The 27,200-nt window shown below is 34.8% G+C and overlaps 2 protein-coding genes across 3 annotated transcripts in view; one reads left to right on the forward strand and one right to left on the reverse strand.

Annotated features, from left to right (window-relative positions):
- Positions 1-27,200, reverse strand: part of LOC149553732 (mitochondrial carrier protein MTM1-like) — a 185,657-nt gene that overhangs the window by 21,478 nt on the left and 136,979 nt on the right. For both annotated transcript variants that reach the window (XM_089789096.1, XM_089789095.1), the window contains one exon: positions 14,487-14,578. In XM_089789096.1, the coding sequence (XP_089645222.1) occupies positions 14,487-14,578 (92 nt within the window). The remainder of the gene's footprint in view (positions 1-14,486; positions 14,579-27,200) is intronic.
- LOC149553734 (uncharacterized) lies at positions 133-1,211 on the forward strand. The gene is made up of 2 exons (XM_089789558.1): positions 133-496; positions 631-1,211. The coding sequence occupies exons 1-2, from the start codon at positions 145-147 to the stop codon at positions 1,209-1,211; spliced, it is 933 nt and encodes a 310-aa protein (XP_089645684.1). The 5' UTR covers positions 133-144.

Raw genomic sequence — 27,200 nt, forward strand, 5'->3', positions numbered from 1 at the left:
TGTTTAATGATTTAGTTTTACCTTAAGTTATATTATTGAATTATTCTATGTTTAAGTTTTGACTCAAATTTTTGTTTTACTTTATATGTAGGCCACTAAGCCCCTTGTATCTCTCCTACGAACTGCTGATGGGAGAAGCCCTCTATGGGCTACATATATGAGGGCATGGATAGGGCCAAGGAGGCCATTAGAGCTCAGTATGCAGGAGTGCAGGAGAAGTATGCCCCTATTTGGGACATCATTGATAGGAGATGGCAGAATCAGCTCCACAGACCCATCCATGCAGTAGCTTACTTTTTGAATTCGGCATTTCGTTTCCGTCCTGACTTCAAGGTGGATGAGGAGGTTCTCACCGGATTATATACAGTGATCCAGAGGTTGAGTACTGATGAGGATAGCAGTGCTGCAATTATTGAGCTTGATAAGTTCAATAATAAAGAAGGGCCACTTTTCTCTAGCAAGGTAGCCATAGATGCTCGGGAAACAATACAGCCAGGTAAAAATTAAATAATATATTCAATGTTCATGAATCTAGATTCTAAACTTAAAGTTGATTATGTAATTTTAGAGTTAACTTGTAATTTGTAATTTGTAAATGAGACTAATTATTTTTATTTTCCCTTATTTCAGATAGATGGTGGCAAATGTTTGGGGCCACAACCCCAAAACTTCAAAAAATTGCCATTCATATTCTGAGTCAGCCAAGCAGCGCTTCTGGATGTGAGCGCAGTTGGTCCATGTTCGAGCACATCCACTCGAAGAGGAGAAACAGGTTGACAGTGCAGAGGTTGAATGATCTTGTCTTCGTTCATTACAACCTCCATCTTAGGATCAGACAGATTTTGGGCACTAACTCCTCTCCAATCATTCTGGAGGAGATTGATCCAGAATCAGAGTGGCTCACAGAGGTTGTAGATCCAATCTTCACTGAGGAAGACCGTGCATGGATTGACCAGGTGGATATAGAGGCTGAGGCAGCTAGAGCACGTTCTTCAGGCATTGGTAGACGCACACGTGCACGCACAGACACAGGCCCTAGCGACATTCGTGAGCCCATCTTATATGCAGGAGATATGGCTCGACAGTCCTCTAGGACCTACATTAGACGCCTTGCTACTAGGCAGACTGGATACTCAGAGGCTGAGGCTGAGGCTGTAGCCGAGCTTGAGGATGATGTTGAGGATGATGATGACTATGAGCCTGAGGCTTAAGCTGGAGCCTTGTTTTTATATTTTGTTTACAGATATTGATATTGAATCATTGATAGACATATGTTTCAAATTTTCATGGATCTTCATCTTAGATTCTTACATAAATTTATGATTTGATGTCTTATGGATCATCTTACATACATTCTATGATTTAAATCATTATGATCATTTGATTTCTATTTACTTCAGCTAGCCTACAATTTACATTTTAGATAACATAGTTACGTATGTGATGGATTTTATGTTCCATGTTTATGTATGTTAAGTTTTAACTTCTATTTGATGATGTTATAGTGTGCTTAAGTTATATTCAATAAAGGGTGCATGAAATAAGTTTTAAATTGTTAAAATCTTTAAATTTAAAGGGTTTTTTCAAATTTGCTGATTCATCGCCGATTCATTGCCGATTCATTGCCGATTCACGATTCGATTCGGCCTTGCCGATTCCGATTCACGTTTCTTTGGATGAAACAATAGTGAAGTATTTTGCTTTTTCTCTGATTTGTTAAAAATTGGGTTCCTATTACAAATACATGAAGAGATGGAACAGAAATGGATAATCAGTACATGATCCTGATTCGACCAATGAGCATAGTCTATTTCCCTATATATTTGTGATTTAGAATGGTATAGGATTGATTCTAATATTCATCTTTGACTCAGTATTGTGAAATCTCTACTCGGAACAACTGCTGGCTGATAACAATCTGACCATAGGGATTTGACTATTAGGAAATCACATTTTCATTATCTAAGCTCAGATAGACAAAATTATCGAGCCAGATTTTAGAACAATAATAACACGATGCCACTATTCAAAGAACTATGCTAATAGGGAAGTATTTATACCATATTTTAGGCTTCTCTGGATTTTTCTGATTAAAGCTTAAGAATTATGAATCAATATGAGTCTAGAAGATAAGAATTTCTTGCAGCCAGAATGCTCTTAGTCCACAAGCATGAATATACAATTATTACAAAAACAAAATTATTCTGATAGTGAACTAGGAAAGCTCTAAACAATGAAATAGAGATACAGTTCTTAATTGTTTATCAAATGTAAGTGACCACCTAATATCAAAGATGATGAATAAGGCAATAAACAAGGGGAGGGGAGAATAAATCAATTCTCATAAATTAGTAATATCTCTGATGTTTTAAACAAGCTGTTTGTTGAAGGGGTTAGCTATCAAGGGCAGGAAAGAAAGACAAGGTAAGCATAACAACTTTCTGCGCATCTGTTATCTCCACTTCAGCCTTTTATCTATCAAAAGAAAGACCCGCTACTATTTTCCTTGAATCGAATGCCCAAGTAAACCATCGAGAAATTAATTTATATTAGGTTTAATTGGTGTGGAGAGCCTATCAAAGTTTATTTACTTGTTTTAGATATTAATTCTACAGATGTCATTTTATAAAGAAAACAAGTTTTGTTTGGCTGGCTCACTCAAGAACTATGCTGGATAGATATTTTGTTTTTTTGAAGGTTTTGCAATTGTTTTGTTTTTTGATTGATATATTGCTTATTTTGTATTTTCAGAATATATAGAAATGCTAAAACAAATGACATGAAAATTAAATCACTATGAATGCCAGCACACTAACTATGAATTGCAATTAAGAGATTTGCAATCATTACAAACAATTTAAATAAACAACTTGATTTCTTAAGAACCTGGTTGAATTTTGGCAATGGATAACACTTAAGCTGGTATCAATTTCCTACACCAATGCTCAAGAATGCTGAATGCAGCCCCTTAATGGATCAAATGCTGCAGTAGCAAATTGAACACAGCTCCTAGTCGAAGATTGCAGATCATAAATGCCAAATGCTTCCCTGATATTAACGCAAATGACCAGTATTTTGATTGCTGTGGCAAAACGGCCCCTCTATAGTAAACCCAGGTAGTAGAAATCCCACACTAAAGCATATACTTACACTGCCAACACCAGATGAATTGCAGCCCACAATAATGCAAGAAAATGGCGTTGATTGCGAGGAAAATGGACAGAATTCAACATCAAGACTCACAGATCCTTCCTCAATTTGCAGCAATTAAATGATTTGGAATGGCATACATCAGCACCATTCAAGCCACTGGTTGATTCAGAACAATTCTTCAGCTGCTTAAGAAATAAACTCAAGAGAGAAATACCTCAGATTCTCAAACAAGAAACGCAGACCAGCTAATTGTCTGATTGGTATACCTCAGGACCAATCAATCTCTTACACCTTTCAGAAGCAAAGACAATTCACTGGATTATTTACCAGCTCAAAGTGCAAAGGAGGAACTCAGATTTCCTCAAATCCCATGTCCAAACTCTTCGAGAGAAAATCTCAAACAAAATAAAAGCAACCATAGAATGGATTGATTTCTCTCATGAAGTTCTTTTTATAACATTTGCAAACCTAAATCGTCCTCAAGACACCAAACGCCATTTGGCTTCCTGGTTACTCTTTTCACATAAGAGTCTTCAACTTCACACCATCAAATTATAATGAAGACTTATTCATTGAATATAACTTAATAAAATAACTTACAATATGCTATTCAACAATGAAGCCCAATCAATCACTGAAGAAGCCAAGTCACTAGGTACCTCAATTGCACAACCATGAATAGCAACTCTGCCCAAACTGACTTACTATAAATAGAAAGTCACTCTAGTGAGACCTTTAAAACATAGTGTCAACTCAAAAGGGTCGTGAGGATGAACTAACATACCCATGCTCCTAGGCCTAACTGAATTGGGGACATTACAGTCCTCCCTCCCCATGATGTCTTGTCCTCAAGCAATTGCAGTCCAGTAGACAACGAACCCCAACCTTCACCGAAATCCCATGGACAAATGCATCTGATGTCCCTATCATTACCAAATAATCCCTAAAAATACAACACCATTTGTGTAAACAAAATACTCTGCACAACTATACTCAACACCAGTGTTGATGATGTAGTATCCTAGACATCACAAGGAAGCAACTCAATAGGAAATCTAGATTTGCCCTCTTTCTCTACACCAAGCTACCATTCCGAAAATCAGCCTTAGGCACAAACAAACTCTACACCCAATAAATATCTTGTATATGGGGGTCAAATGTGAAATTGTACGCACTCACAGTATACACCTCAGTGAACTCCTCAGTAAGACCTATCAGGAAACCTGTAGGGACTGACTGACATCCTGATGCATCAATGGAATCCCAAATATCATCCTCACTCATCACTTGAGGGAGACCAACATTAGCCTCAAATAGTAGATAATCATTTGACAAAGTGACATCCATATCAAACAAAGGATTGTTGACAAAGTGAACTACACCTATATGTTGATCCAAACTAGATATCTGTAAACTATAGGAGACATGGCATGTAACTTGCTCCAGCTGAACTGTATCATGACTCGATAACTCCCCACTACCCACTGCACAAAGATAGTACGTAAACTCCCCTCTAAAATACCCTGCAACACATACCTCCTACCCCAGTGCTCAAACTTCATCTCCATCAAGCACATAATAAGGAAAGAATCCTTAATGTCCTATATCCATTGCATCCCTAGCACAACATTCATCCCTCCCAAGTAAATAACACAGAAAACTATCTACAACTCATAATTACCAAGAAATAAAGAGAGATGTATACACCCAGTGCAAGTATTTAGCCATCTGCCACCTTGACTTAAAACCCAGGAAACTCCTTCGCCTGAAGACCACATCAAATAATAAAACCCTCATGTATGACATTGTGCGTGGCCTACACCCATATAAATGTATGCACAGATATATACATGTATGGCAACTAGGGCATGTATACGTGTATGCATAAATGCAAAACTCGCTCAATACTCACTGATAAGTCAAAAAGTCATGAGTTATTTTGCTTGGTGAGTTGTGTTGATTTCACTATAGTTCATCATCATAAAATTTAAAAGAAAAACTATATCTTAACAAGTCTTAGCATTTTGGATCTCAATCTTTATCTCATTTCTAAACTCTTCAATCACTTGCTCTAGTCTTCTAGGATTCATTCTTCTAGGCGGCATGTTTACCAAGATGTCAATCTTCAATTTCTTAGGTTCGACGATCTGATCACAAATGTTGATTTCACTAATCCAATCTAACAATCTACCAACACAAACAATTTGCCTCAAGCAATTAGGTTTGTTTTGTTAGGGTTTGACAAATCCAGAACAACATAAGAATAAACAGTTATATGCAGAAACAAATACACAAAGAACACAGATAACACACAGATTTAACGAGGTTCACCCAAAACCTGGGCTATGTCTACCTACACAGCTTTCAACCTTTCTATTATCCAACAAAAATGTACACCAACATTACAATGCATTATGCGTCTCAGCCGCTTATAACAACGTTTTTGGGGTAACCTCTAAAATCAACCATTTTTGGGTTTTTACAATGTCGATTTTCTTTTCCAGAAAAAGCACAACATCAATACCCACTGCATGATCAATCACCACAATATCAACATGTTCGATAACTAGAAAACTTATGAAATTCACCAACTAGCCAATCCTTCCTTGTACAAACACCAGAATTGCAAGTCAGATCAGATCTCCTACCACCCCACAACTAGGTTCACAAGTGTGATCTCAATCTTCCAATTGTGAATCCTTCTATTTGCCACCTTGTACAAGCCTCTGGTTGAAATAGATCAGAACCTCAACTTTTGTCACTCCAAAACAAGAGATGCAAGTCAACCACGAGATTCCGAGTGCTTGCAATCACCAACAACACCAATAAAACTAACAAAACCATCTCTAATACCACTTGACGCAACAAAGATCAGACAATCCCTAAGGAAGATGTCTAACCTTATGGCTACAATAAGCAACAACAAAAATATAAAAATTTAGAATAAAGCGCACAATGTGGAAGAATATCATTGGATTATCATCAGGTTGGCCTGCAAATGTAGTTATTACATTGTAATTATCAATATACAATTGCTACCAAGTTCACAGCTCATCATCCCTCAAAATTATAAACCTAACCTTCCAATTGCTTCTAAACTACCTTTGACAATCTATCACTTTAACCGCACTTTGTGCCATAGCCATGTCCTTCCAAGCTCTACCTTGCACTACTAAAACTAGAACCTCTAGCCTACTTATATACAAGACCTTTAGCCACGGATCAACTTATCCAATCACTAAATCCCAAGACAAACAAAATGTATTATAAAGAAATAGGTCAAGACCCGAGTATAATCTTCAAATGGATTCATTGTGTCATGCAAACATACAAGAGGGTTGATGAAACGTATTACAATATAGAACAATGTGCCAACACGTATCATATGCCATGAAGCTTCATTGCAAGCCGCATCTCACGAACCTAGTTGTTAGAATAGGAAAGCCAAAATAGGAAGATAACTTTAATTGGAAATATCATAACACCATGCGAAGCTAGACATAGGATCTGCATGATGCCTAGACCATGCAATAAGGATCGCATAAGAAAACAAGCCTACTGGATTAGTCGCAACCTAAAGCAACAAAAAACTACTTAAATGAACAGTAGATAGATAAACCAAATGGAAATATTTTGGGTGATGCAAGATTACCAATAGCCCAAGGATGGTCCTGCATCACAAGTGATATGATCAAGGATATTTATTGCATTCCATAATGCTTGAAGATTATATAGTGATTAAATTTATCATAATACAACTATCAATTGTATATTCTAAGAATAATCAATTATAAAGCAGATCATATGTTATAATTTGTATAATAAGTGATATCAACCATCATCAATAAAAGATTTATAAAGGAATTTAGTTATAAATAAAGTCTTTGATCATAAAGAAATCACTTGCAATTGAATTGTGAATTTATAGTCCTTTATTACTAAGAATTTACATAAGGGGACATTGCACAACAATATACTATCTATGTTTTACTTTTGAGTTTTGACTCTTATTAGACTTCTAACATTATATGATACATGGATGCAATGATATATGATATGATACTTTCATATTTTTTGAACTTGCAACGCTTGGGCAATTTAAAATTCATTATTCATGCATATTGACAGGGAATCCATATTCAATGAATTATATCTATAAGTATGAAAGTATGAAATTCTTACGAAGTAATTGGAAAATATTTGCTTGTTATTAACAATGATCAAGAGATCAATTTATACAAGAGATTGAATGATGTTTCCTTAAGAAACAATCGTAAAGAATAGAAAATTTCTATTCTAGAAACAGAAAACTAAATATTTAAAAAATTCTAATATTTACAAAAGATTACTATAGATAACCATTAGATACTAAACAAAGATAATAGAAACTATCTATTATTGTAATACCCTCCCTTAATGGTTAAACTATCCAGAGCATGAAGTTGTCAAAAAGCGTAAAAGGTAGATTTTGTCTGCTCAAGGTGCTCTGCACTGTTCACTATGGGTTGTGAACCAGATTGCTTAGATAGGGCAGCTAAGTAATTTTGACATTCAACCTTTAGGTGCCCATACTTGTAGCAATAGTTGCATTGAATGTTCTTTTTCTTTGAGCCTTCTGAATCTGGAGCAGAGAATGTCTGCTGAGAAGACTGCTGATGGTACTTTGGATAACACTCCAAAACTTTGCAGATGAGCATAATGCTCCAAAACAAACAGCAAAAAGACATGACTTTTTAGAGAAAATCGAAAGAACCAAACACGATTTTTGGGGTTTAAAATCAATCAAAACCCAACATAATTTTTGAGGTGAAAAAACAATCATAAGTTCATAACCCAACATGATTTTTAAGGTGAAAAATCAATCAAAACCCAACAGACAATTTGTGAGAAAAAAATTATAAACCCACAAAGGAATCCCACACAACTTTGTGAATTACAAAATCAAAAAAAAATTAAGGGAAAATTTATAGAAGCCTATTAATTTTCATGGAGGATTGTTGCAAATGTACTAAGCATTGCTATATATTTGGTATGTGTTTTCCAAAGGCAGCTTTCCTCAAACAAATAAGAGTAAGACATGAATAGACATGTCCCTTTAAGGGACATGTCTATTTCTTAATTAATAATTAATATTATAATAAATATATAATCATTGTTATTTATTATTATTATATTAATTCTAATTAATATATAACCATAATTATATATATTATTATGTTAATTTATCTCATATAATAAAAAACACATATATAACTATATCTCATAGGTTTATCCAACTAAAGCTACCACACATTAACACTCCCTCTTGGTAAGGGAGGATAAACGCATGATCATATATCACCACAACATAGAAATATCTTTGATCAGAAGATATTCAATGTTTAGATATCACGAGTCTTGGTCTTCTAGAATATTGATATTCAATATACACCAAGTACTAAAATGTTTGCTATCACATATGATATCAAAAGTATTGGCCTCCCAGAATATCAATGATATTCATCAAATACCCAATAAGGTTTGATATCAAGAGTATTGGCCTCCCAAAATATCAAAGATATTCACTAAGTACTCTTATAGTAATGGCCTCCTAAAATGTTGAGATGCAAGACATTCACTATATACTCAATTTGTTTGATCTCATAATACAAGCTATTGTAAGATCGTCACCTTACAATAACTTCTGCAAATACAAGTGACATCATTTGGAAGTTGTCACCTACTCATGATGTACACAGGGGGTAGGCTCATTAATTTCACAGTCACAAGGTATATTCATGAATCGCAGTCCTTTTGACTTGTATGACTTAATGATCACAAGAGAATCCCTCTTTAAAACGATCTACTCCCTCTAAATAAATACGGTCAAGATCGCCATATCCTCTATATTCTCCCTTTAAACGAATGCATCTGACTCCCTCTGATTTTGATATGATCAAGATCTTCAAAGATCAACTAAAACATATCCTTTATCCACTCCTCTAGTTTTGATTTCAGATTCCCTCTAAACATTAATCTCTGAGCTCCTCATCCAGGGATGCTTCTAATGGAGTGTTAAATTGTCTCTTAACTTGATATCAATCCTCCTTTTCCTGCAAGATCATTCTCAAGGAAAAGATCAAGACAAATAGCTCCTATAGTGCTTATAAAAATAAGAGAGAGAGATTGGAATAGATTAATGCAATATTCAAGGAAAAATACTTATTATTAGTTAATTAAAGGTGTAGCTTCCCCTCGCATATCTATAGTGCTAGTATCACCTTATAAAAATAGAGGCAATGAATAGTGGACCCTACCCCTACATGAGGTATCTTGTAAAGAAGTAATATAACAACAATCGCATCAAGTAAAAGGTAGCAATACTAATCTATCTGAATTATAGGGAAAGGTTTTCCTCCAAAAGGTTTTCTGTCGTCATCATGAACACGTTACGGATCTGTCAATACGGTTTGTACTTGTATGGTCTTATGTGTGGTGTGCTCCCTATCTCACAATAGAAGTTGCCCTTTGGGTGTCAATCTTTCTTGACTCAAAAATTCCTCACCAACAAATGCAACCAACAACCCAATACATGATTTCATTAACCAAATTCCAAGACCCGATATCATTTCTACAAGATGAAGTTCAAGACTTTGCAATCTACTATTGTTGTTTTATCACATCCATCAACTATCCAAACTGTACCATATGCATTATAGGACATTGTCTGATGGCCAAGTCATTGATTGGCATATAGAAGAATAATTTCAACCCCCAATTTCCCCCAATAAGTTGATAAATCGATCTTCTTTTCTACCTCACCGATACTTCACTGTCAAAGTAGCCTCTTTGCGCCAGATCTTCCATGGATTATTAATGACATAATATGAGTTTCTCTTCCACCATGAAATGAATATAGAAAAAAAAATCAAAATACACGGTGTCCTTTTCAATAAATTATGTTGTAGTTGCACACATATAAACAAGGTTTGAATGCTATTAACTCTGTCATTCAATCCTCATCCCTTAATGTTCATGCAGACATTCATGTCAATGTTCTCTCCTATACAATTTTTGTAATACTAACTCCATACTAGTCACTGAATATATAAACTTCAAAACTCTCGAGATCATCATTGCTACTTAGAAATATCCATCACATTGTGCATTCATCCGCCATTGAAATTACCACAATATACATAGTCCATAATAATTTCTCTAACTGCAAAAGTGAAAGCAACTTTCACTTCGAGCTTTTTGTGTTTGGACAGGTTGCACTTATACGTGACCTCTACTTACAGACATAATATGCTACGATATCCACTTGGGAAAGACTCAACAAATAGAAGATTCACCAAGCTCTCTGTCATCAAACACAGACATCGTATCTGCACATTGTAGAACTTAGGCCTTTAATGATTATCATATGTTTTTGAATTGAAACCTGCTCTAATACCATGTTAGTTTTCATGGAGGATTGTCGCAAATGTACTAAGCACTGCTATATATTTGGTATGTGTTTTCCAAAGGCAGCTTTCCTCAAATAAATAAGAGTAAGACATGAATAGACATGTCTCTTTAAGGGACATGTCTATTTGTTAATTAATAATTAATATTATAATAAATATATAACCATTGTTATTTATTATTATTATATTAATTTATCTCATATAATAATAAACACATATATAACTATATCTCATAGGTTTATCCAATTGAAGCTGCCACACATTAATAAAACCCATAAGGAAAAAAATTTAGGGACAAAAATATGAAAACCCATCAGAAATTTTAAGGGAGGCAAAACATGAGACTTTGCATGGCAAAGTAACACGTGCAAACAACATGCAAGTACATCCAAAACTCAAAAAGTAGAGACTTAAAAAATTTGAAGGGTGACCTAGAAGAGAGCTTGAAAAATCTAGAAAGATTATGTTATCCGTATCTGGGTCCACTAGCTCAAAAATTGAGGCACTCAGAAAAACAAATGACAACCTAGTTGAGATCTCAAAAAACCCACCAAGAATCTATAAAATAAAATTTGATCCGATACAAAAGATCAAGGTTTTGAACAAAAATGGTTCTGCTGCAAAAAAACCACAAAAAATGGTAGAAATGTGTACAGAAAACAGACAGATCTCGATAGAAATGGGTTGCAAAATCGAACCATAAGTTGGCGGATTCATCTCTCAAAATGGAAACCCTAGTTGGATTATAGAGAGAGTAGGAAACAAATATGCATGTAAATAATTTCTAAAATTAAAGGCAAACAATTTCAAACAAGAAATTATAATTATTTTCGAAAAAATTTAGAGTATTAGCTCTGATACAATATTACGAAGTGATTGGAAAATATTTGCTTGTAATTAACAGTGATCAAGAGATTAATTTATACAAGAGACTAAACAATGTTTCCTTAAGAAACAATCATAAAGAATAGAAACATTATATTCTAGAAACAAAAAACTAAATATTAGAAATGTTCTAATATTTACAAATGATTACAATAGATAACCATTAGATACTGAATAGAGATAATAGAAACTATCTATTATCGTAATAGAAATTGAAATTTGAACTCTCATTTCAAGTTTCAACACAATTGCTATTTATAACAAATATGTCTATGATGAATTATTCTAGAATTATCAATGTTATCATATCAATATATTTCAAATTTCAAATTTCCCTATATTTCATATAGCCATCCCTTCCGTACCCTAAAATGACACAAATAAAAATTAAAAAACCATCCTGAAAAGTTGGGGTAACATAGGATTCTCACATCTCCTATGCAAGATAGATGTCATACTTTAGTTATTGTTATCAAAGAATTTTGCAATGGTTCAATTGTTAATGATACAATTGCCTAGTAATTTCAGCATTTGCATGGCCCCAACATTTTGGCCTTTTGGGGCTGTCCCAAACTTCTATGACATTGCTGTCATTTGGGGAAATCATTCACTTTAAGAAAATTTAGTGTATGCCTCCAATACCTTGATTCTATAAAAAGTTCCTAGAACATCTGGTCATCTCTTGTGGCTATTGTATGAACCCTAAAATGGTCGCCTAGACTATGAGCCCCCGTTTTTCAATTTATCAATTTCCTAAATCAATGCATTGCAATATTTTATTGAATCAATTCAAATCATTTTCCTTGATCAAATTGCAATTAATTTAATTATTTCAATATTTCCTAAGGTTTGATCATCTTATTTTAAATCTTATTTAATAAAATAAAACTTCTCTTTTAATTAAATAAATAACGAGCGCCCATCTTGTGTTGGTAAAGCATGCATGAGACACAAAACAATAGTGATGAAATTTGGGCCTTTATAATTGTTTTATTTCCAATGAAGCTCTTATTTAATTAAAAGAACTTGTTCCATTTTAATTAAATAAAATCCCCACTTAAATCTCTCTTTACGATGAAAAAAAGGAAATAAATTAAATAAAAATAAATAAATAAATCATTTTTTCTCTACACTTAAAATGCACACATTTCTAAGTGGGATTCCTGAATTTCCTTTTGTACTTTCTTGTCAAACGCCTTTTTTCTCATTGGTGGAATTTTGTCTCACATAGATCAAGCCTTATTATCCCATATTGCTTGTGAGAAGTCTCCACCTCCACAATTCACTATATAAAAGCTCTCTCCTTCTCATTTGGATAGATGCTAGTTGCTATAGTATTGTTATGTTGCAGGTTTGGAGAGCGATTTTGCAAAAAGAGTTTGAGCATTAGGGTTTGAACCTTAGGGTTTGGACATAGGAGCTTCATTGCAACTTCTCTCTTCTTGTCTTCTTCTCTCATGCATCCATGGCTTCCATCATCATGTTTCATCCTTGCATTTTCATATTAGCTTAGAATCATATTTGTTTTCATAGATTAATTTTGCATTGTTATTTCCTTTCATAGATTAGATTTTATTTCTTGCATTACTTTGCATTGTTATCATTTAGATTAGCTTGCATCTTCATTTGCATACATATTTTGATCCTTGAATCTCTCGTTTTATGGTGTACGTGCATGAACACAAACTAGGTCAAAATGAGTGCTTCCATTACAAACCCTTGCACTCCATAAATAGAGAGCTATGAGTCACCATTTGAGATCTCATTCTTGAGCAATCTTGAATATAATGACTCATAGAAGTGTGTCAACATTTTAGCACACATTTTGGCGCCCACCATAGTCAAAGCGCTATTGAGTTAATAGTCAAAAACATAAACAACACAGTCTCATAGCTTGAATGAGGACTATATGCTCATAAAAGTTACCATGTTATTCTTGCCTGGTTCTTATTCATGTGTAAAATTGTATGCTGATTACACACTAAAGTAAAAACTTAGAAAAAAGGACATCTCACTATCATGAAATGCTTTTTCACTCTTCTTGATTTAATGGTTTGTCAGAGCAAGTCTTATCCTGATTTTTTTAAATTTGTTTTACTACAGGCTGTTTTCTCGTCATCAATATGGGTAACCATAACTTTCATGAATGTTAGTTAATGCTAAAAGAAGGGCTGACTTACTGCTCATCTTAGAGTCTCCAACTATGGCATTTGATATCAATTTTCACATAAATCTTTCATGCCCAACAATTTTCTTTCATTATATCTACTGTTGGATGTGATTGTTGTGTGCTATGTGTTTCCTATGATATAATGGTCCAGTTTTATTACATGTCTGACTTAGGCAAGAAAACACATCTAAGCAATTCAACACAATGTCCTTATCCTAAGAATCTGTGGAGATTTCTAAGCTTGCTCCTCAATAGAGTTCTGCATTTCTTGTTTTATGATTTTGATTTAATTTTGATTTTTGGTATTTCTTTGTAGTGTCAACTATGTACTTTGTATTCCTGCATTAATGAAATTAATATCATATTATGAGATGCATCACTGGATTAATAGATTATCATGGTAAATCCAGCAGTCCATACTTACTTTTTCTATCATTCATAATCATCATGATCACATACTTCAATGTTGGATAATGGATTAACTTATCAAGTTTCTTTCAAAATTCCGCTTCTTTTAGTTTGTTTAAATTTATTTTTCTATTTTAGTATTCAGCTGGAAATTTTTATATATTGCTCTAATGGATGGCCCTCTACTATCCCAGAAGTGCAAAAATGCATAGCTTCAATTCTATAATCTATTTAACTATTAACTAAGGTGTTGAGACTTTTGTGGTACCACAGTGACACACTAGGTCCAAAAGCATTTCTCAATAAACATGAGCATGGATCTAGAGATTAAAAAATCAACTCACTCTTCATAAAATATGATATCAATGGAGGATTTTTTATTAGTTGATTGAATACTGTGGACAGAGATAATGAAAGCTCACCGGCTCAAGAGTTACCCAACAAATTGCAGAGAAAGGGACATCACGAGCTAACTGTGTTCCTGCTCCTGTCCATAGAAGCTGGAATCCTTGAACTACACAGAACTGGAACTTATGTTAAGAGTTATAATGTTATCCTTCAAATACATAAATAACAGACAAAAAAATTAAATGGATCAAAAAAGACTGACATAGATGTCTGTGCAAGCAAGTCTGCACATTAGTACATACAGAAACCACTAAATGATGATCCAAAGTCTCCTTCTATATAGACATATAAAATTCAAATATATGACGCTAAAACCTGGTCCAAAATCTAGAGTCATCTCAGATACCTTCAAGGATTTAGGTTTGAGACTTCTACAAAAAGCAAATAGAAATCAGTAAATAACGATCTTATATTCTGTGTATATATATTGCAAATATATGAGGCTAAAACTCATTTCACAGTCTTGTCGCTCAGAAACCTCCATGCATTTAGGCATTAGACTTTACAAATAATTAGAAGGTGCTTTTTTAATTCAAATCCTATAAAAAAATTGTAAATACCATTATCTTGTAAATGGACAACTTGAAACACAATACACCAGCTATGCATAGTGCACATGCCTACATATTCTCACACACCTATGTTGCATTTATTAAATTTGTTACCATCAAGTATGGTTCAATACCAACCATTACCTTTTGAAACACAGCTGATGATAAATCAGTCTTGGTGAAGCCATAGTTGCATTGAGATTCGAAACTGATAGGAAAGAGATATGCATACAGTATTGTCCATGGATACAGATATGGTAAATTTTCAAGACCCCTGATATAGATACAGCTAGATGTAATAATTATAAAATTATATATATCGCCAGATGTTTATATATCTAAGGATATAGAACATAATTTTTTCAAAAATTAAAGGTTACCCCTGATTTTTGTTGTTGTTGAAGGTAGTTTTGCCGCACAAATAACTTTCCTACACAAACTGAAAACACTTGCAAAATTAAGTCTGATCTGATTCCTTAATTCATTCAAAGCACAATACATATCCTTGGAAACAACATTATCACAAACTCAAATTGAAATATCAGTGCAAAACAACAGTTTAATTTAACTTCAGTCATTACATCAGTGGAATACCTCAAATAGGCAACCAATGAAGTCTTTAAAGGTCTGTTGCAAAATACAGATTTATAACAATCAGTATCAGCTTTGTGGCATCACTTATTTTGACTGAAATTACACCTCTATGAGCCTGCGCTGGTACCAAAGACATCCAATAAGGTGAAGACCCTCGAAACCGCTCAGAATTATTTATCAACAAGAAAAGGCCCTTTTATAAACTGGATAGTTCTCAAAAAATCTTCAGATAAGACTTCTCTGTAGCTAATTTGCTGCTATTTCGTACTGGATGGCTAGCTAGTCTTCCGAAAACCTTTTCTACCTACCACAAACTATACTAGTAACACATGCTATCTGCTTGTTCAGGCCAAATGCCACAAGAAAGATGGGATAACAATCCTCAAAGCTCACCATAAAAGCCTTGGCACAGTTTTTAAAGCAACCCAAACTTGTACGACCTGCCTGGAGGTGTGATTCCTATTTGAAAATTCTGTCTCCCAAAAACATTCAAATAGTATATGGAAAGTGGTCACGTAGCTGAAAGAAATGCATAGAAACAATATCCAGAAGCAAATAAGTGATGCCCTAGGAGATATGTGTTGTCCTATATTTTGTAACCACAAAATGTAGGAACAGTACGAAACTGTTTCAACTTAGTTTCGCATTTCTCTGAGTTTAGTTCATTATTTAATTGGTTAGTATTGATCAATCGATTGACTCCAATTGATATAATGAATCATTTTATTGAAAGCTTTTGTCAAGTCTTTTTAGTTTTTCTGTTTGTTGAGCCTATGCTTGATTTTTGAAGCCTTCAACGTCCTTCTCCTCATTTTTGTGTGTTTGTTGGCTTTTCGTCCTTTGGTTTTGGTCAAGTTATTGCTTTCGGTTTTCCCTTTGATTCGGTCTATCTAAAGGCTTAATCAGAGTTGGCAATTAAAAGATATGACCATTTTAGTGCCCAAAAAGTGGACTCTCTAGGTGAAACTGCACGAATTACAATATTATGTTGTATTTTAAAGTTGACATTCACTTTAAAATAAATATAACATAAATTCACTTTATGTTATATTTTTATGTTACTTTATCATTTTAATTTTTCACTTAAAGTAACTCTAGTGCACTTTATGTTATATTTTTAAGTTGAGTTGTTCTTTAATTTTTCACTTAAGTGACTATATTAACTATATAGTTTGATTTAATTTTGCGTTTTAATTCAAAACATCTTAGTAAATATTACAATTTGAATGATATTTGCACATTATATATTAAATTATAGTGTAAATATTATTTATGACTCAATTAAGTGATATTTCTTCTAAAATTAAATAAACATGTGCTTAATTGATCACTTAAGTTGTGCAAACATGTCCTTCAAACCCATTTGCATGTAAATATGCAAATGCTCCTAGAGAATGAGTTTTTGAACTAAAAGCATGTAAATGCCTTTGACTTAAAATATGCAATCGCCCTCCTAGAATGAGCAATGCATATTTGAGTTTTTAAAATGTACAATGACCCTCCTAGAGTGAGTTTTGCATGTTTTTAAAATATGTAATGACACTTGGGGAATGCATTTTTGCCTTGAAACATGATTTTAAAATATGCAATGGCACTTCTAGAGTGTGTTTTGCATGAAAAGATCAATTACATGTTTTTAAAATATGTAATGGCACTTAGAGAGTGTTTTACATATGTTTCATGCATTTGCAGATGATGAACCCGAATTTGAAGAAACAAGGGCAAAAAATTTCATGTTTTTCCCATAGTTGCACCAGCCTGCAAGATGGGGGGACAAGTTTCCAAGACGGGGGGCCAGAAGGGCCTTGATTTTGGGACGACTAGGGGAAAACGAGGGGGGCAACGGCGTTGAACAAAGGGGTGGGCAGGGAGAGCAAGGATGTATATACTATACATATGGTTCTTAAAATGCTAGTTATGAAAAGATGTACTACAATTATACAATATAAGATATAAAGATTTTAAACTTTTAAACATTGCAGTTTTGAACTGGAACATCATGATTCATGATCAAATGACAAATAAATAAATAAATAAAATTGAACATTGAACATCAGCAAATGAAAGAGTGTCAGATTATATAATTTTAGCTATTAGTTTATACATCAGTCTTCAGATCAATAGTATGAGTATCTAGATTCTACTATCTAATAGTAATCAATGATCATATGAGTCAAGACTCAAGTGTCATGACATAAAGATGATTACAATAAGTATCATGTGCCATGGAGCATGATATCAAAATAACTATATAATGCAAAAAAAAACTACAAGTCTCCAAGAGTCCAAATCAAAATGCCAAATCAATGATTAATGATCATCCTCTGGAGGCTAGAAGTTGAAACTCGTTGCCATTGGAACTATCAGTCTCTCCAAGATCAAGAGTCGAAAAGGGAACACCAACTAGCCCTGTAGCTAGATCTAAACCATCCTCCTCCTCATCAATCTATGATGGCTCCTCAGCCTCTACATCCCATCGTGATGTTGGGCTCTCCTTGTACACACATGTATTGTGGTCATCGATGCGCAACACACTATGTACAACCACTAGCTTCTCTACTCTCTAAGAGGTAAGTCTATTTCTCTTAAGAGAGTGGATGAAGCTATATGTAGATCAATTCCTCTCAGAAGCTGAGGAATTTGAAACCTGAGATGAAAAATAATTAGCCAATGTGAGACTCGGGAATTAGAAGTTGAACAATGATCATTGAAAACTTAAATAGGTTCAAGTTGAGGAACTAAGTACTTGGGACAGCAAACAAATAGCTAGTGTGTTGGTTGTAGATTTCGCTCCACAAGCTGACCACCACAAAATGGGATCCTCTTGTGCCATAGTCTTGATATCTGCCTTTGTCGCTTGATTGTAACCCCTAAGAGTAGAAAATTTGGTCCACTTAGTACAAACCTTAGTTGTTGTCTCAAGGTCACACATCCTATCTATGCTCTTGAAGAACCATTCCTTCACCTGAAAAGATTAAAAAGTATAAATTATTAGCTAATAGAAGAATCAAGATGCTAGTAATGTAAATGATTTTAATTTCTAAAATGATAAGAGTCTAAGTCTTAAGACAAAGTCTTAAAGATGATTAAAATGAGTAGTGTTATATAATAAATTATTAATTAATAATATAAATCACCTCATCATCATTAAGTGGTGTAACTCTACCAGGCCTAGTCATCTACCACTTTGGATTCAATGCATATGTAGTCATGTGTAAGGGTGTGTTTTGTAGAAGGCTAACGTGGGGGTCCTCCTCTTGCACAACTGCCCTTATCTGCCCAAGCATAGATGTACTCGTACATCCCTCCCAAGTATAGGCACATCCCCATCTCCATACCTGATCACCTTGAAGACTGGCCTAATGATAGAGACAATATATTTTGCATTGCTTCAAAATACATCACTCTTAACTATTTCCTTCACCCTCATCCCCTGCTCTAACCTGGAACCATCCCACCTATTCCATTCATTTGTCATAACCATTAGTTGTAGTGGCTCCTGCAACTCAAGCATTCTCTCCAAGAGAATGAAATAGGATGCATACCGTATCTCAACTGGCTTTAGGAACTCTTTCTTGGCGAAGCTCCTAAATAGTGCATGTGAGGTGTGGTGGTAGATATATATCTGCACATCTCTAGCATCACTCACCACTACCTTTATCCAGCTAATCTTCCCCATGTCCTTTAGAGAATTGCTCATAGCATGCGCACAACAAAGAGATCACCAAATATGCCGATATGTGGCCTCAATAAGCATCCCTACAACTCTGCACACCTGAGTCGCATCTGTCACTACTTGGACCACATTTTGTGGCCCAATCTCCTCCATGGTTTTCCAAAGAATCTAAAACTGAAAATCAACATCTTTTCAATGCCCTGAACAATCAACCACCCTAAGAAAGAATGGGCCCTCTGTGCATGTGACTATGACATTGATGAGTGGACGGTGTCTAATGTTCGTCCACCCATCCATGTAATGCTACCACCTAATTCCTCCCAAATAGTCATCATCCTCTCCATGGAATCACTAATCTTGGAATACTCATCATACAAGATTTTTGTCCTCAATTTGTGCTCACCTATTGGCACATGATGGTAACACTACCTTCGCTACATTTTGAAATGCCTCCTCAAAATAAGGAGACCAAGCAATATGAAGTGGAATGACATTGGCAAATAACATTCTCCCAATGCATGCATCTAACTTCTCTCTCGTCTGGGTTGCAAACAAATTTGCTATAGGGTTGTCACTAGACTGTGCCCTACATTTCCCCTTCCTCGACTGGGCTGCTACTACACCCATAGAGCTATAAGTAGAGGAAAGTGTGGAGGCTGCCCCTTGCAATGTAGTATCTGAAGCTCTATACTATGGTCTAGAAGAAGACATGTGTCGGTGTTGTTGCCCTTGTATTTGTTGCTCATGCACCTTTTGTATAGTCCGAATCTACTCCCTACCAGCCAAGGTAGTAGGCACTGGAATACCCAAGTCCTTTAAAACTCCCCAAAGCTTGTTGAATTCAATTCTAAAGTTCAAGTTTTTGTATTTAGTCAAAAACTTATATGGTCCAACACCTTTACTTGTCCAGAAGAGTTGTGCATTCACTCTAGTGATGCTACCATACCATACATCACCACAAATATTGCATCTCCACATTCTTGTGCCACCTGATGCTGATCTGCTTGTTATTCTAGTGGAAAATTGTTTTAGAGGAGATTTTGGATCAAACTTATCCCTAGCCCACTCTGCCAAAGATGGGGAGGGGCAATCAATAGATGGAGTACCAGGTAGTATAAAATCACTACCCATGGAAGTGGAACTAGTTTGGGCCCTTTGCTGATTTGGCCCAACCCCAATGTCACTCTCATGCTCACCCCTCTCAACGGTTTCATCATCATCCTCAGCCCCAACCTCAAGCTCAGGTTCATATTCTAATTCATTACTACTATCTGAATGAAATTTCATCCCGTCATCACTATGAGAATCAATGTGGAAGCTCATTTTGACACTGTGGTGGAACCTAGAAATTTTGGGCAATTTCTTGAGATGTATTTGTCAGGGTTGGTTGATGGAAAGATTTTTCTCAGTTTTGTAAGGGCAAAGCATATATGTTGACAATCATACTATTGAGCGTAGAATGGAAAGCAAGAAAGAATTACACTTTTATATGGTTGATGGGGACTTCAAGCAATATGAAGGAAAGTGGTGTTTTGTCATGTCCCCTTTTCAAATAATTAAAAATAATAATCTTTTCTAAGACAGGCAGGCCCAAAAAGGTGAAGTTTCGGAAAAAGGGGATAATCTTTGGAAGCTAATGGACTAATAAATGAAAATTATTATTAAAATATGTTTTATTAACCCCTCTTGGACGTGAGTTAGGGTTATGCCCTCTTTTAAGGAGTTTGGAGGCATTTTGGGCTCATTCCAGAACTTGATTTTTGCTCATTTCTTTGTTATTCTTCAGAGGCTGCCAAACCTGTGGAGAAGGAGACCCAAGAACGGGAGTTTGCAGGTTTTTAGGAAGGCTAAGGATGGGAGTTTGAAGCCATTCCATGTGCATGCTCATGCAGAGTTTGCCTTTGTGCTGAACAGTGCAGATTTGTGGTTTTTCGGGTGTGTTTTTTGTAAGAGTTTGGTGTTTCTGATTGAGTATTTCATATCAGTTTGGGTTGCTTCTGTATTTCAGACTTTTAGATGTTCAAATAGAGCTGAATATATGTATTTGGTCGTGATTATACTTCTGTGATAGATTATTAGTGTTTTTGTGGTGTTTTCGGGCTATTCTATGTTGTTTTCGGGAGCCCGATGAGCATTGTTTTTATCTTCCGTTTGGGAGTTGTTGTGTAAATGTTATACAGATCTGAAAATGTCATTTTGTAGGCTATTATGCTGCTGAAATTTCTATAAAAATGTCCACTTTCAGATTTACTAATAATATGTGAAGCTGTGAAGTTTTTGGCACTATTTCTAGCATACCCGATTTGGGGTTTATTGAGAAATTGGTGGATCTTTGAAAGATTGGTTGTTTGATCTTAAAGATCTGATTAGAGGCTTGAAATAACATATAAAATCAGAAAAGGGACATTTCATGTTTGAGACATGGTCCAAGGCTAAGAACGACAAAGTTATATTATGAAGTTAATGTCATACTGAGGTTCAATTTCCCTGCAATATTTGTACAAAGAATAATCAGGAAAGATCTTCTCCTCAGCCTTCAATCTGTTGTTGCTGGAGTTGAAGCCAAATCTGGATAAATTTGTAAGAATGTCAAAGCACTCTATCATGCAATCAATCACATGTCAGAATCTGCAGAAGTTACGAATAATCAATCAATTAGTACACTGGATTGCTGATGCTTGGAATAGTTGACCACAACTGCACAAAGAAGTAGTCTGGATAGACCTTGTATTGTTGATGAAGTTCATCTTAGAAGACAGTAAATCAATGTCTGCTATGTTAACTAGAGAAACTGATTTGGTTGCTGACACTGAAAAATTTAGACTCTCTGTTGCTAGCGTGGAAAGACAAAACTATTAATTCAGCTGGAGATGCTTCATATCCAAATTGTGTGTCTGCAATATAATACGTTCAGGTCAGAGAATAATTATACATATGTTGTTTATTATCATTGAGAGCTCAAATAAGCAGACCCCATTCCTAGCATCCTCTGTATATCTCATTGTTCTTGGGCTTCGGAAGTAGTCTTCTAGATTCTTAAATGCAAGCAATTGCTGAAGTCAAAATATCTGACGGGTACATATGAAGATCAGTTTAGAGGAGTATTGAACTTCCCTATTCACAAATCAACACGCACGTGAACCATGGATCAATAGCCAAGGAGTAGGAAATGAAAGGAGCTGTTAAAATATTGAGAACAGTCACAGGAACAGAGTTGAATATCCAATATGAGATACCCAGCAAATAGCAGATGAAATCCCAATTAAAAACAAAGTGGAGGAGAAGTGTTCATCCGTTCATCAATTTGATGTCATTGTCATGTGAATTCCTTGCGCAGGAAACCAGTGACATGAAGAATATAAGCCAAAACAAGCAGCACCCAGCGATCTCTGATGAACGTGGAATCATACAGGAAAGGGAGCTATGCCAGTTTTCAAGCAATCAAGCCGTAAGTATAACAAATAAGCAACCATTAGTAAATAAAGACAAAATCATTGCCGGCGCCATACAGTGAGTCGTCAAGTAAAGAAGTCTGAAGATGCATGTTTATTACTGCCACTATTGCTCTCGCCAAATCCACACATAAAAACCCATCATCGCGTGGACTTTGAAATCTGCCTGAACGAGGAAGAGTACGCAGGTGGAAGCAGACATGTTTGAATCTGCGATGAAGAATCCATATGCCCTCGGGAGTTTGTTTAAAAGCCACGGCAATAAAAACATTATTATAGTGCCAAGAATGGATTACGGTGTATGCATGATCGCATTTGTTATTTAGAGTAACTCATGCAACATAGTCCAAAACTCAAAGGATATCGTATTGGAAAATAAAAGCCATAACCAACTATAGTATCCGCCAAATCATAACTTGCGAAATGAAGGCCCGTAAAAGTTTATCCAATCTAGGGTTCGATGTGAATAGAAAGAAAATTATTAAACTATAGATTAGTAATTATTTAAGAAAAGATATAACTTTTATAAAGAGACACGACTCTTGGGTAGAATAAAAGGATATAAATAAAGAGTCATCTACTGAAAAAAAAAAGGAGGATATCATTGAAACATTCATCCATATATTCAGAGAGGAGGCGTTTTATATTTATATTTTATTGTAAGGAGGAATAAGGGTTCAATATGATTTTATAATAAAATTCCATTATTTTATTATTATAAAATTATTTTATTTTAATAATAAAATAAAAATGTTCTTTGTTTATCAGTAATGGAATAGAGATTTAAACCACAGGCGAATCGTCCTTCATAATTATATTTTAGAGTTTTGTATATGATTTTGTTATCAGATAAGTGGACATGATCAGTTAGCATTTTAAATGTGATTATCATAGGTGTTGTGAAATATTTAATTGTTTCTGCAGCTGTGTCCAGTTTGTCTTAGTGGAGTTAAAATTCAATCTGGACTAATTTAAGATTGCATCATAATCGGTCTGTCGCATCTAGATTATCAAAATTATTGGCAGTGCAAGTGCATTGAACATTATGAAGTTGTATGTAAAAATTCTCTGAAGTTGACTCTATCGCCCGGATGAGCGAAGGCACTGGTCTTTTTGTTGAAGTCAGAAAATTAATATATTCCTTCTGCAAGCATCAAATTCATTATTTACAAAATTTATACAAAACATTCAATCATCAAATATTCAGCATTCAGTTTCAGTTTCATTTTGATCGAGTTCAAGGACCTTGCCAGCCGAGGAACTCGCAAAGTTTAAATTCACTATAGAAAACCCTTGAATTGCGTAGTCAGTGTGCAAGGTGAAGGTTTACCCACCTGGGTGTAGCGGAGCTCGAAGTGCAGGGGAATCTTAGTGATTTCCGTTCGTTGGCCAAAATTTGATTGAGAGATCCTACCGGAAAAGTGGCAGGCTCTTGGATTTCTAATCTGCGGTTTTGGGAACCAACACACTGCATTTCACAAAATGAAAAAAAAAAATTAATAAAGTTAAATAAACAAACTTTCAGCCTATGCCCTACTTTAAGTTTTCTAAATTTTGAAACTAAATAACACGAATTTTCAAAATGAAACATAAAAAATCTTAATCTATTATTTATAAATGATTCAATGAATGAATGACAACTATAACAAATTGAAACAACACACATTTAGAACTAAAAACAATGAACAATAATTTATAAACATGCATTTAAAATTTAGAAAAGCAAGTTAAAAACTTTACCTTTTGCTTGAAAAACTCCTTCAACAAGATGGTAAACCCTCCTCTTCTTCTTTTTGCTCTTAGGCTATCCCTTTTCACTTGCAAACACTTTCTTCACTCTTGCACAAACCCTTATCTCAGCTCTTCACTCTTCTTCTTCCTATTGCAAACAATGAGAAATGCAAATGTGAATAAAAATGAAGAATAGACGGCTTTCAAACAAAGGAGGAACGAATGGGCCCCACAACCCATTACAATAAAAATAGAACCAAAAACACATTAAAACACTGCTTTTATTTTTTTATTTTTCAATGACCCCTTTATGTTGCTATAAGAGACGTCCAGGCATCCCCACGCACCCACAAGGGACACCAAGACATCTCACTGTCTCCGACAGAGGTGGCACTCTAAGTTACATTGATTTTTCGTCTCCAAGAAAACGTTTTTCACTAAAAATGAGCAGATACTACCCATGATATGACTTGAAATCCCCAAGAAGAGGGTCATTTTTGCACCTCTTGGCATTATAATGCCCTAGGCGTTGAATCTCATGCAAAAAAATGGTTCATTTCATGACAATTTTGACCCACGTTTTTGTGAAAAACGCCTAGATTTGGGGCAGTTTTGATCACTTTTTGGCTTGAATATAAATCAATTGAGGTTTTGATCCATATATATACTATTGAAGAACACATTTTTTCTTTTAGATGTCAAAAATGCTTCATTTCATACCCTTTATGAATCACGTTTATGCTAAAAACGCCCAGAAATTTGGATTTTTCTTTTACCTTTTTGCATTTCAGAGCCAAGTTTTTGCATTTTGGTACATGTATATGCATTTGGGAAAGTCATTTTTGCATTCACAAGTCAATAATGATCAATATATATGCATTTGTGAACCACGTTTTTTGCAAAACCGACCCAAATTTTTGCATGAAAAGTGCACGTTTTTGTTCAAAAAACTAAAAAATGGCATTTCCAGCCCATACATTTGGATCAATAGGGGTTGTTTTTGAGTTTTAATGCATGTTATTGCCTTTGGAGACCATGTATTTGGCATTTTCATGTCAAATTTGACCCTTCATTGCTCATTAATATTTATTTAATGCAAGTACAAAACAAGTCAAATAGTCGTTTGAAAATCCAGATTTGAAGGGGAATTGGTCTTCAAGTCTATAAATTTTGCTATTTTGGCTCATTAACCTCCAAGAAACTGACATTTTCAAACTTGCTCAACAATTCATGCTTATCTTGTTATTTCCATGCATATTTAAGCTTGATGTTGCACAGTTGTCCATATATATGCCATGAAAAGTGTATTTTTTCTTTTAAAAATGATGAAAATTCTCATTTTCATACTTCTGGTTTTTTTCCCAAATTCTAAATTTGAATTTGCATTTTGAAAAAACTTGCTTATTGACATGTTTGAGTCTAAGACCAAAGGCATGTGTTTGTTTGCTTGCTTTTTCGTTTTTCTTTTTTTTGAAAGAAATTGCAAGTTCTCTCCAAGAACTTGAGAAATTTTCTTTTCACTCCACCTTCCATCATCACATGTAATTGCATCAAATCATTCCATATTCATCATTACATGCCTAGGCACATTGCATCCATTCCTTTCATATGCAATTACACTTCAAAAGTGCTTACATGTAATTCCACTTTCTATGTCATGACACACCTCATCTCATTCTCCACATGCGATTACATGTAATCTCACCCTCCATCCACAATTACATGTAATCTCTCTCTCTATTCCCATTTACATGCATTTCCATCTTCCGAACCTAAATGTATGTTCACTTTAAATGTAATCCACTTTACGTGTAATGACATCCAAAGAAACCCATTTTTGACTAAAGATCACACTTTTAAAGACAAAAGTTATCATTTGCACGCATTCATATGCATCCAAATTCGCATTCTTAGCCATACCCATGAAAGCCCATCATTGCCCATATGCAATCCATCTTTCCAAGTCCGACTTTAGCCCTTTCCATCCAAATACATATGCTTTCTAGTTCATTTTCAGCCATCATATGTGTTCCATAAGTGTCTAATCCTTACTTTAAATACCCACTCCTCATGGATTCGTCATTGTAACTCAAATCCCAAAGTTTTCAAGGATTCAATCTCATTGGAAGATATTATCATCTTCATGTTGTGGCACACTTTTCAAGATGTGTCAAATAATCTTCAAATAGTAGAGATATCTCGTCAAGAAGACATGCTTTGATTCTCAAGAAGCAATAATTCATTTGATCTTCATTTTTCCAATGGTTGTCCGAAAACCTAAGTTTGTGCAGGAATGTGCCAAGCAATTTGTTTCCAAAAAAAAAAAAAAGTTGTCCAAACAACATCGAGAAGGTTTTCCAAAGGGTCAAGGACACTAGAATGTGCCAATCTACAAAGGAGAATTCACAACAACTCGAACGAGAAAAAGCTTGATCACATCAAGTTTTCAAATGACAACAGACAATTCATCAAAGAGAGTCAGAGGCTATCAAAAGACGCAATACCATGATTATCAAGGTAAATGCAGTGGCACGAAATACAAGACCTCCCCATCTTGTTATCATCCGAGATTGCATCGCCAAGTACAAGGCCCTTCAAAACAATCCCTAGGATTGTTTCAATTCATTTCCATCTTTATTCATCTTTCATGTTTGTAATTGAAGAGGATGTATTACATAAAAATGTGTAATTACATGTAATATGACTTACATGTGTAATGACATG

Source organism: Cupressus sempervirens, chromosome 6, assembly GCF_028749045.1.
Source record: "Cupressus sempervirens isolate cs-2001-9-10 chromosome 6, ASM2874904v1, whole genome shotgun sequence".
NCBI lineage: Eukaryota > Viridiplantae > Streptophyta > Pinopsida > Cupressales > Cupressaceae > Cupressus > Cupressus sempervirens.